Source organism: Drosophila albomicans, chromosome X, assembly GCF_009650485.2.
Source record: "Drosophila albomicans strain 15112-1751.03 chromosome X, ASM965048v2, whole genome shotgun sequence".
In the NCBI taxonomy this organism is placed as follows: Eukaryota; Metazoa; Arthropoda; class Insecta; order Diptera; family Drosophilidae; genus Drosophila; species Drosophila albomicans.
The window spans coordinates 11,342,576-11,355,417 of record NC_047627.2 but is presented as its reverse complement, the minus strand read 5'-3'; the positions used below and the strand labels follow the sequence as shown (position 1 = coordinate 11,355,417).

The window sequence follows — 12,842 nt, the reverse complement described above, 5'->3', positions numbered from 1 at the left end:
AAATTCATATATAGTATAAACATTTCAGTTTATATAAATTACTTTGGTTCTCAGTATGGTATATTGTTAATGTAGTAAAATATCGAATTACCAAATGTAGACTTCGGTATATTTTTGAATTTTTAATTATTTGAAGAAATGAATTTATAAATATATCAATATATATTACTATCGATTACAATTTAATTTTTTTTATATCAAGTTTGTGCTTTCAGTTTTATTACACAGATTTTATACGGATCTAAAATTGTTTAGGCAGCTCTAGTTTGGTTGTCAATCGGGTATATTTTCAATATACCATATATTTTTGATGTAGTAATTTGTTGAATTACCAAATACAGACTATGGTATATTTTATAATTTTCAAAATAAATATACAAATTTATATAAATTCCGATTTAAGTTTCAATATTTTTATATTTAGTTCCTGCTTTCAGTTTTATTAAACAGATTGTTATAAGCTGACACTTACAGGGTATACAAACTGCTATTAACTATTATCTTCACTCAGGTAATCACTTGAGAACTCATGCTCAAGTTAGTAGCTGATGCTTAGGCTGAAATGCGTGACCTGGATAATTTATAGTTATTTACATATTCAGTTGTCACTCAAACTTATCAGCTTGCTAAGCTAAGCTTTGAGTATGAAAGCACAAGTAGCACTTAAAGTTGAAGTGGTAGATAGACGAACTGTTATTATCTCTTTAACTGATAGTAGTAATCAGTAATATGGCAACTAACAAAAATACCACTTGACTTTCTGACTTACTATTCATTGTTCTTTTGCTAACGAACAGTCGAGTGTGCTCGACTGTGAAATATGTTACGTGCTAAGCCAATTTATTTCACTGCTTAAATGAAATGCTGAAAGTAGCCTTAACGACATTATTAAGAACTATTGAGCAATCGAATTGTGGATTGTATGATTGGAATAATCATTCGATAAAATAAAGAGCGTCACGCAATTAAAAGCATTAAGCATTAAAAACATTTTGATTGCCAACAAATAAACGCTATTCATACACAAAAACATCTACATATGCTGACGTCACATAACATTTCTATACAGATTTAAAATACAATTACTGATAGGTAGAAAGGGAAAAGAAGAAAAGATATTCATTCTTGAGCTAATTATATACGTCAGCAACTAAAAATGGAGCGTTTCGTTACAATGCAACTCTCCGAGAATCATAAGCAATAACTTACGCCCATCGGACAGCGTGCTCTGTTTATAAACTAGCTTAATTAATGCAATTGACAAACATGTGCACATATTCGCGACCCAGCAATCAACTCGAAGCAACTCGCTCTCCGATTATACATACATACAAGTATAAAAAACATCGAGCGAACTCAACAGATGCTCAGACACTCATAAGTTTTTCGCCCAGTTGGTTGGCGATTATCATCAACAGCATCAGCATCAGCAGCATGGATCGTTGGCAAAATCGCGTTGCCGTCGTCACCGGGGCCAGTTCGGGAATTGGCTCGGCGATCGTCGTGGACCTGGTCAACGCTGGCCTTATTGTGGTAGGACTGGCGCGACGCGTGGAACGTGTGAAGGAACTGCAAAAGTTAGTCCCAGCTGAACGCAGAGACAAATTGATTCCCATTCAATGCGATGTCGGCAATGAGGCCTCAGTTAAAGCGGCTTTTGATGCGATCGAGCAGCAGCTGGGCGGAATTGATATACTGATCAACAATGCTGGCACTCTACAGGATGGCCGACTGGTGGATATGCCCATCTCACAGGTCCAACAAACTGTGCAGACCAACATCATGGGCATTGTGATGTGCACTCAACGGGCCTTTGCCTCGATGAAGAAACGCAACTTCGATGGTCATGTGGTGCTCATCAATAGTATTCTGGGCCACAAGCTGTTTGGACCCACGCCTGATGTTGCACCTCAGATTAATATGTATCCGCCGAGCAAACATGCGGTGACCGCCATGACCGAGATTTATCGCCAGGAGTTCATGGGTCTGGGCACTCGCATCAAGATCACGGTAAGCTCCTCACTCGGCTGCTTTGCGATAAGACTTCTCTCTGATTCACTTAATGCACTTGCAGAGTATTAGTCCTGGCATTGTGGATACGGAGATATTGCCCGATGGTGTGCGCGAAGCAGTTCAACAGACGATGCTGAAAGCCGAGGACGTTGCTCAGGCGGTGCACTTTGCATTGGCCACGCCCCCACATATGCAAGTCCACGAGATGATCATCAAGCCAGTGGGCGAACTATTTTAATTTAATATATTTGTATATTTCATTTCACTTAAAAATGCACGCATTGCTATTGTTTTTTTTTTTTGTATCACCCGCTTAAGCTCACCTTGCAATAAAGTTGAATAGAATTAAAATATAATATAAAATGTTGACTTTATATAACAGATGCTACCTGAGTCTTAATTATCTCATTGCAGCGATAATCAACTCATTAACATTTCACATCTTGCTAAGATAAATGAACACAATAAAAATTACCTTATCACATATTAAATATTTCAATGAATCATAATCTTTTTTCTAGCAAGATTGCGCTCGTATTTTGAGGTACACATTTGTTGTGTGTTTAAAGTTGTTTCTTAACTGCATGTAGGTTGAAAACTCTGTGCTCATTAAAATATATTACATACATTCTTGATCTGCATAAAAATCCAGCTAAAAGATAGATCTATAATGTTCTGTAGATAGCACTTCCTTTTTTGCAAACTGGTATATTTTGTACTATGTAATAATAATTATAATTTTAAAAAAAAGTACACTATTTATCCAAAATGTCAATTCGACATTATTAAAAAGCTATAATTATAATGAACAGAAACTTTAATCTATGCTAACATTCCTTTCGACTGAACATTGAATTCATCACTTTGAAATCATCTAGAAAGGGTGGGTCTCCAGTTTTGAGAGATTTCTTGAAGTTAGATAAGATGATGGGCAAAAATAAATAAGCAAAATACTCTGTTTACGATTAGATTATATGTCATGTCTACTTATGTATGTACTATATGTATGCAAACGTGGGACTAAGACAAGTTAATAATGCCTATACGAATGCTATTACAGAACATAAGTATTGAATATGATATAGAAGCTTTAAAGTTATTTTTATTAAGTAATTCATATATTTTCATTTATTATTTCCCTACTAAATACACATTTAATTCGAGAGTTATCTTAACAAACCTGTTTGCTCATTCCACTTAATATATTTTCTTATCAAATTTAATCACCTCACTCTATAAAAAAATCTGTCAATGACTGATAAAAGTCGACTAAACACTGTGAAATTAATTAGCTGAATCATATTTCATTAATGAATAGCTTTATAAAAACAATCTCATAAATGTTATGTTTTATCAATTGTACTTTATAATCACAACATTATTACGTCACCAGATATCACAAATTAGCTTCAGCAAACAATTATTTTGTTTTGAAGCCGTAACGATTTTTGTCGCTTTCAATGTAGATGCAAAAAATTCAATTTGTGTCGTCATCATGACAAAGTAGAATTTAAAATTGGTGAAATAGAAACAAGTTAGAAAGCTAAAGTCGTGAATACTCGACTGTGAAATACCTGCTAACCATATTTAACAACAGCAAACTTGTGCGACCGTCATAATATACTAAAAAATATTAAAAAGTATATACCACTACATTAAAAATATACCATATAGTGCAAAAATTATCAGATATTCCACCAAAGCAATTGATTGTTTAGATTGCCTTCTAAAATTTCGTGTTGTAGTTTTTATTAGTAAGGAATTACTCTCCTGTATTCTCTGATAATTAGGTGTTGAAACTGACAAACGACAGACGGACATGACTATATCTTCTCGGGCTGTAAATACGTAATTCTGTCTTTTACATCAATTTGCCGATGGCACTTAGTTATAATACCCTTCTACCCTATAAGTAGCGGGCATAAAATACTCATCGAAGTGACGAGAACAACACTCATAAGTTCAAGTAAACCTTTTATCAATTATTACGTATATTCACACCGTCATTGTTTGCCATGATTATAAACAATTAATGATCAAGCACAATAAATAACTATAAAACCAGTTGAAAGTATTCAGTGGAATCACAGTTCGACTTGAACATTTCAACCTTACTGAGAAAATATCATGGATCGTTGGCAGAATCGCGTTGCCGTCGTAACCGGGGCCAGTTCGGGAATTGGCTCGGCGATCGTCGTTGACCTGGTCAACGCTGGCCTTATTGTGGTAGGACTGGCGCGACGCGTGGAACGTGTGAAGGAACTGCAAAAGTTAGTCCCAGCTGGACGCAGAGACAAATTGATTCCCATTCAATGCGATGTCGGCAATGAGGCCTCAGTTAAAGCGGCTTTCGATGCGATCGAGCAGCAGCTGGGCGGAATTGATATACTGATCAATAATGCTGGCACTCTGCAGGATGGCCAACTAGTCGATATGCCCATCTCGAAGGTCCAACAAACTGTGCAGACCAACATCATGGGCATTGTGATGTGCACTCAACGAGCCTTTGCCTCGATGAAGAAGCGCAACTTCGATGGTCATGTGGTGCTCATCAACAGCATTCTTGGCCACAAGGTGTTTGGTCCTACTGCTGGCAGTGCTCCACAGAGCAATATCTATCCACCCACCAAGTATGCGGTCACAGCATTGACTGAAATGTATCGCCAGGAATTCCTGGGTCTGGGCACACGCATCAAGATTACGGTAAGAGTGGTAAACTACCTGATTGACGATTGTACTCAATGTTGCATTCATTTATATTTTTTTCAGAGTATCAGTCCTGGTGTTGTGGATACGGAGATCGTGCCAGATCGCGTTCGTGATGCGGTTAGCGATACTATGCTCAAGTCGGAGGACATTTCACAGGCAGTGTTGTTCACCCTTTCCACGCCTCCTCATATGCAAGTGCACGAGATCACCATTAAGCCAGTGGGTGAACTTCTATAAGATGCTATTTTTTTTATGTTTTTTTTTTTTGCTAAGCTATACAATAAAAATTTTCTTGTCACACATTTAATTTTCAACGATCGTTTTATATTGCTGCTTAGGGAAATCAAGTTTTATTTTAATGAATGAAATAATACACAATTTAACTAACCAGCTTTTCATTTAGCTAGAGATTTTGATTCTTGAACCGTACATACTAAAACAAGTAAAAAAGCTGCAGTCGAGATATTGCGGTATAAATTTAAAAATATACCAAATTAATATACCGCGAAAATACAAAACAAAAAACCAAAAGCTATTTTAGGTATATATACTACATTAGAAATATACCATAGAGTGTAAAATATACCAGATTGTCAGCCAAAGCTTCTAAGATCCGAAGTAAGTAGACGTTTTCCCTATACAAAAGATATTCTTTAATATCTTCGACCATCCAAAATTTCAGGAATCTATAGATATTATTGTTTGTACCAAAATTCGCAGAAGGATGAATGTTCAGATCAAGTTGGTATTTGGTATATTTTAAGAATAATAACGCACTGTTTTGCTTTAATTCAAAATGGATAACGGGTATCTCACAGTTGAGCACACTCGAATTTAGCGGCTATATCACAATCGTGCGCACTCGACTATACTTTTTATCTTATTGATTTATTTTGCTTTGGATTTATTTATAAATTTAAAATTAGCCTAAAAATATGCTACAAAATTCTGGAATAAATAGATGTTAGTAAAACAGGCCCGAATCATTATTTACGTGGTTCCAAGTTCATATTCTTCTCGATTCGGTTAGAGGCATTTCATTAATATTATTAACCAAATAAAGTAGAGTTGAATTTATTTAATGTTAGTTAATAATCAGAAGACACAGAAGAGTTTACAAGCTGAACACTTTTTAGTATTAATATAGTAAAAATAGTAATGCTGAATTTAAAAGTAACAATAACAAGCACATTTTTAAAGCTAGAGCGAAGAAAATACTTTTGTATGAGCAAAAAAGGCATATTTACTAGGTGTCTTAGTCGCTATGACTGATAATGTGGTCTATTTTGAACTCTATGGTGTATTTTCAATGGTTCTATAGCAATAAACCATAAACCTTTGCTAATTTTCTGTGTTTTGACGATTTTATGAATAATACCGTACTATTCTGCTTTTTTCAAAATGTGTAGCAGGTATCTCACTATCGATACAATCGATTGAAGCTTTCTTACTTGTAACTCTTACCGTATGGTAACAAACATTAATGCTGATGTTAAGAATACGGAATTATCTAAAGACTTTTATTAATTTGGAGTGTCTATTAAAAGCTCTCTCTACCTCTGACCATATTTATGGAACATCCTTAATAGATATTTTGTGAAGTCTAGTGTTAGACTCATAGCTTAGTATTCTGGACTTTGAAGTTGAATATTTTAATTATTCATATATTTTCCTTTATTTCAGTTATCTTAATACACAAACGTTTAAAAGTTTTGAAAGTTAACGAAATCAAATCAAACTTAAGAAAATCTCAAGCTACTCTTAAATAATAAATATCATTAGCCAATAAAATTAAAAATATTGCATTTAATTAGCTAAATTATTTTTATTGAATCATTTAACACAGACTGCCTATTTTTATTTTTTTATTATCATAAGTGCAAAAATGTCTACAGCCATACGTCATAAAATATCAGCAATTAGATTTGGCAAACAAATATTTTGTTTTCATTACGTAGCGATTTTCTCGTCATTAACGTAGGAAAGGTGCATTGTGTGTCGTCATCATGACGCAGTTATATTTCGACCAGGAAAAATAGCAAAAATACTCGTAGAACTGACCAGAATAACACTCATGAGTGTAAAAGTATAACCTTTTATCAATTATTTCACTCGCAATCACGTTTGCCGCTTAACGTTTGTCGTGCACCCAACTGGTTTGATGAGAACACACAAAGATTAAACAAACAACTACTTTTCAGCCACTATAAAAGCAGTTAGTTGATCGCTTTCCAAGCACAGATCGACTTGAACATTTCGACCTTACTGAGCAAATATCATGGATCGTTGGCAGAGTCGCGTTGCCGTCGTCACCGGGGCCAGTTCTGGAATTGGCTCGGCGATCGTCGTGGACCTGGTCAACGCTGGCCTTATTGTGGTAGGACTGGCGCGCCGCGTGGAACGTGTGAAGGAACTGCAAAAGTTAGTCCCAGCTGGACGCAGAGACAAATTGATTCCAATTCAATGCGATGTCGGCAATGAGGCCTCAGTTAAGGCGGCTTTCGATGCGATCGAGCAGCAGCTAGGCGGAATTGATATACTGATCAATAATGCTGGCACTCTGCAGGATGGCCGACTGGTGGATATGCCCATCTCACAGGTCCAACAAACAGTGCAGACCAACATCATGGGCATTGTGATGTGCACACAACGGGCCTTTGCCTCGATGAAGAAGCGCAACTTCGATGGTCATGTGGTGCTCATCAATAGTATTCTGGGCCACAAGTTATTTGCTCCCACGGCTGGCAAAGCCCCAGAGTTTAATGTTTATCCACCCACGAAACATGCGGTCACGGCATTGACTGAAATGTATCGCCAGGAATTCCTGGGTCTGGGCACTCGCATCAAGATCACGGTAAGGTGCTGAGAACTGAGTGTTAAGAACTGTTCTAAATGTGTCAATTATTTTTGTTTTTAGAGTGTGAGTCCTGGTGTTGTGGATACGGAGATCGTGCCGGATGATGTGCGTACTTCGGCTAGTGATACGATGCTCAAGGCAGAGGACATTTCACAGGCAGTGTTGTTCACCCTTTCCACGCCTCCGCATATGCAAGTGCACGAGATCACCATTAAGCCAGTGGGTGAACTTCTATAAGCTGGTTTTTTTTTTCATTTTTTTGTATGTATTGTATAAATACTTTTTTTTGTGTTGAGGTAAATAATGTACGTTTTACATTTGCATAAATTATAATAGAAAACACATCAATCAACTCGTTGTTTTTCTTTAAACGGAAACTTGTTATCGTCGCATGCAATGTCAACGCGGTTAATACACTTCAAGCGTATTTGATCGATAGCATTACGAAATCGAGACGCCTCTTGACTGCTTAATATTTTTTAACTTCATTAGTTGCAATCTAAACAATTATCTGTTCAAACAATATACATTTTGTTCATTTATATTTCAAATGCTGATAAGCAATATCAGTCAATTTCTTTTATAAATTATCAAAGCTTTGTTGTTATCTATGTCATATAAATAATATTTATTAGTATTTCCTTGTTTTCTCTCATTTACAATCAAATACTTGAATATCACTTCACTTTCAGCAACAAAGTTAAATAGCTGATAACTAAAGCACTCATCCGAAACAAAATTATTTTCAGTAATGCAGCTGAACCAATAGTTAGCGTATAGAAAACTGTCTGTCATCATCAGGTATCTTCAGTTTTGTAACTAATAATTTGAAGCAGACATGAGGCGGTTAATAATAATTAGTAAGAAAGCTACAATCGAGTGTGCTCGACTGTGAGATATCCAATAAAGGCATAACAAGGCGAAAGAAGTATTTTTGTTAAAATAGTGCAAATAAATATACCAAAAATATTGAAATATATATAAAAATAAGATACATTTCGTATAAATACACTATATTTAAAATATACCAAATTGTCAACCAAACCAACCAAGTTCCATATAAAATGATTTCGGGATAACTTCATTCATTTTTCTTATGATGGGGTCTGAGATGCTACCTTCTGTCTGCTACATAGATCTACAGAAGACCCAAAGTCCAATCATAAAAGGGTATAATTAAAGTTGAGATATTTAAACTATACACACTTCAGTTTATAAAAAAGAAGTATTTCAAACAATCATAACTAATTTGATAGACAATTATCACATCCCAAAAAGATTAAATAATTGAGTTTTGAAAAGGTATTTCGTTACAAATCGCCCAATTAATACGTATATAATATGATGATTATTATTAAAACTCGAAGTTAACAACTTGCGCACGAATACGATTCAAGTTCGATTCTTGTCCAAAATACGAGTATGCCATCAAATTTGGCATCAAATTGAACTACTACGTAATAATGATAGATTAATTGCTGCTCATGACAGCTGGGAATATGAATCGTGATTGAGTTTGAGAATCGAAGAACCAAAGGAATGAGAATGAGAAGGTAAAGGAAAACTGTAGTATGTTTGACTAGAAAAAGAAAGGGAGACAGAGAGGGAGAGGGGAAAAAAGTTGGCCTTGGGCAGAGCTAGGCCGTCAAAACAACTTTGACAGCTCACCGAATCCAGCTGCGAGAGGGAAAACAAACAAAAATAAACAAGCAGACACAAACATAGAGACAGATAAATCAGGGTATGGGCAGATGAAGATGTGAAGACTCGTCTCAACACACAAAAGCAGGGCCAAAAGTGTGTTTATGTATGGGTATCAATACACACACATTAGACTTGTGTCCGATAAGAAAGACCTGAAATGAATTAGAGCTTGGTTCAAGCCATGTCAGAATAAATAATATTACAGCGTTTCAACTGAATGCGTAGTTCGAGAGAGGGGAACATTTTAGTCGACTGCATGATACTCTGCAAATTAACAAAAGGAACAGATTGCTTCTGAGATGTATTTCAAGCTAATTTCTTAAAAAATTTAGTTAACTTATATTAAAAAAAATGCTAAAATATATAAATAATAAACTACTACAATGTATAAATAATAAACTACTGAAGTATATGAATATTAATCTATTAATATGTATACATTTTTTATAAAAAAAATTGTAAGTCAAAGATTCTTAGACGTATGAATGATAAACTACTTTTAATTGCATTTCCAAAATAACAAAATTTAAATTATAAGAAATCCAAAAATAGTGTTCATTTTTCATTAAAGTGCACTTTTGTTATTATTATAAAACTATAAAAAAAAACATTTTTCTGGCAACAATTTAAAGTGAAAAAAAACACACCAAAACATTTTTTATTTTGAATAAAGTTGAATCTTATAGCTCTTGAATAGTACTTTAATTAGAGGTAAGAAAGAATTTTGAATTATTTTCCTATTTTCAGATAATTCCAAAATGAATTCGTAGGAAAACCAAAAAATTAACGAATTTATATATTTCATCGTAAAACAAAAAAGTTTCTAAAATCCATCTTAGCTCTAAATATAGTGCTAATCCAAAGCTATAAGAATAACCTATACTTATGAAAGTATTTTATTTAATGTTTTCTGTCAGAGAATTACGCATATATCCAATATATAAATATAATTCCAAAAATGTTTTTAAAATATATTTTGATATAATGAATTATACACTTAAATACTTTAAGTAGATCCTTCCACTTCAGCATACAAATAATACTTTGATATATGTATTTTCATTATTTTAAATAGATCGTTATATAAAAGCATCCCAGTTAAAGTTGGTTCGCAAGTTGCAACTACCATTTTGTGAAATGCCGCAAATGGCTTAAATAATTGTCATGGCCCCTAATGGCTTTAATTGACTTTTTTGCCAATGGAAATGAAATGCCAAAGGCGCAACTGCAAATGACCGGACGGATGGACGGACAGACGAACGGACAGTTGTCAAGCAATAAAAGAGAACGAAACAATTGAAATTTAACACAGAAAAGGCAGCAGGATATAAAATTGCAGTTGGTCGAAAAGAAAAGTGTGTCCTTGCGAATGCCAATGGCGGCGACATTAAGATGTTAAGAAAAACAGTTGGCCATAACTTGATATGGCTCTGGCCCAGAGTCGAGAATGTCGGACGATTTGTGGCCAAAATCAAGTGCATTTAAGCCAGCACAAGTGTCACATTTAATGCTCTCTATCTGTGTGTGTGTGTGTGTGTGTGTACGAGCATGTGAATTTTGTGTACCGGAAACTCAATTTTGGTTGAGTTGGACAAGACAAATGTGAGGACAAAGCATCAAGAAGAGTTTGCACATCAGAGCCTTAGATTGCTGGCCATTTAAATTACAGCACAATCAACACATTCCTTAAAATGAACTCACTAAATAATTGTTTTCAATGAATTCAAACTATTTTTCACTGTCACCGAGCAGAAAATGGAATTTAATTGCAATTGCAAACCTGTTAAACTGATAAAAATCGCATTTTACCAACTTGTAAAGTTGTGGAAGTCAACAAATTTCAATTGCACAAAATGTTTTACAAAATTATTTTACAAAGTCGTTTGTTTTCTTTAAGAAAATTCAATGCTCTTATGGCTCAAGTTTTCACTCTAATTATATACCTTGAAATTGTATTCTTTCATCTAACTGTTACGTATTTGTTTCTCGTACAAAACATAGAACAAAAGCAATATTTTCTATGCTATAGAGTATTTTTATACCCGCTACCCATAAGTTAGAAAGGGTATTTTAACTTTGAGCCTTTTTGGCATACACAACAATAACTACAGAATTTATGAAAATTCCGGAAAAGTTGATTGCGGATAGAAATGGTCGAAGGTAAAATACTTTTGTATGGCAATCAGGTCTTGGGTGCTTTGGATGATAATCTGGTATATTTTGTAATCTTTGGTATACCAAATATATAATTCAGTATATTTTATTATCTTTAGTAAAATACTTTTGTATGGCAATCAGGTCTTGGGGGCTTTGGATGATAATCTGGTATATTTTGTAATCTTTGGTATACCAAATATATAATTCAGTATATTTTATTATCATTAGTATATTACTTCGGTACAATTTTATGTACCGATCTATTTCAAGATGCATACTATAAAATTTCGTATGTTTTAGTATTTTTATATAATATTTTTATATACTCTAGTAATTTTAGTATATTTTTCGGTTTACTGTTATATATTTATATATATTTTTGTATTTTTTATACAATATTTCAGTATATTTTTAGAATATGGTCGCTGGTATCTCACAGTCGAGCACACTCGTCTGCAGCTTTCTTACTTGTTTTAACCTTCAGCTGTCGAAACAATTCTGTGGACGCGGGCGCAGAAATCCAGTGTTTTATTTTTGTCAATTCCAACAAAAATTTATTCAAATTTAATTAGTTAGATTAATTTTCGCACAGCACATTGTTGATTATGGTGTAATCAATGTTATTTGTCAGTCGATGGCTTGTCGACAAAATAAATAATTACAATATAAGTATGCATGTATTTATGTACATGAATATTTCGCATAAATTATTTTCATATTTACTCGCAACTTGATTGCAGAGAGATTGAGCGAGCGCCACGTGTGTAGATGAGTGTAGCAGAATTCATTTTATTAATGAGTTGCTATTGCTGTGAATTAAAGCCGAATAAATAAAACCACAATTAAGCTGTGTGTGTTTTTCTATATCGACATGACAGCATATTTAATTGAACAATAGAATCCCATTCACAATGTTGACCAGTTGAAAAAACACCCTCTAAAGATTTTCATATATTAAAGTATGTTTCAATTTCTTTTCGCAATCATTTATTAAAAAAAAATGTAGTTTTTATTTAAGCAGCTATTTCGATTGTAAAACATCAAATCAAGCAACTTTCAATCAACTTATTATTCGAATTGTGTTTATCAATTTGCAATTAGCAAACAGTTAACTAATAGAGCAGTATCTAAAAATCACTTTATAAATCATTTCATAATCTTAATAACATTAGCAAAAATAATTGTTCAATATTAAATATCGATACCTTAATTGGAATTTGAATTTAATAATGAAACTATATTAAAGGAAAATAGCACAAATAATTATTACCATTCATTTTGTTTTAATCACAGACGTAAAATACATTATGAAAAAAAGTAGCTACATAATAATCATTATTTATAAATAAATACAGTTATATTAGTCATTATTCAGTTTATAATGAAATTATATTGAAAGAAG

General features: G+C 33.8%; 2 protein-coding genes across 4 annotated transcripts; both read left to right on the top strand.

Annotated features, from left to right (window-relative positions):
* Nucleotides 1–1,002: 1,002 nt before the first annotated feature.
* LOC117577993 (farnesol dehydrogenase-like) lies at nt 1,003–4,989 on the top strand. 3 transcript variants are annotated; one of them, XM_052006530.1, is made up of 3 exons: nt 1,099–1,755; nt 4,462–4,716; nt 4,783–4,989. In XM_052006530.1, the coding sequence occupies exons 1-3, from the start codon at nt 1,252–1,254 to the stop codon at nt 4,957–4,959; spliced, it is 936 nt and encodes a 311-aa protein (XP_051862490.1). In that variant the 5' UTR covers nt 1,099–1,251; the 3' UTR covers nt 4,960–4,989. The 3 variants fall into 3 exon arrangements, with proteins under 3 accessions (XP_034118981.1, XP_051862490.1, XP_034107430.1); XM_034263090.2 differs by lacking the exons at nt 4,462–4,716; nt 4,783–4,989 and adding an exon at nt 2,075–2,291 and having other exon boundaries at nt 1,003–2,010; XM_034251539.2 differs by lacking the exon at nt 1,099–1,755 and having other exon boundaries at nt 4,105–4,716.
* Nucleotides 4,990–6,955: 1,966 nt separating this feature from the next.
* LOC117569252 (farnesol dehydrogenase-like) lies at nt 6,956–7,931 on the top strand. The gene is made up of 2 exons (XM_034250329.2): nt 6,956–7,576; nt 7,640–7,931. Exons 1-2 carry the CDS (start codon nt 7,001–7,003, stop codon nt 7,814–7,816), a joined length of 753 nt encoding a protein of 250 aa, XP_034106220.1. The 5' UTR covers nt 6,956–7,000; the 3' UTR covers nt 7,817–7,931.
* Nucleotides 7,932–12,842: the final 4,911 nt, after the last annotated feature.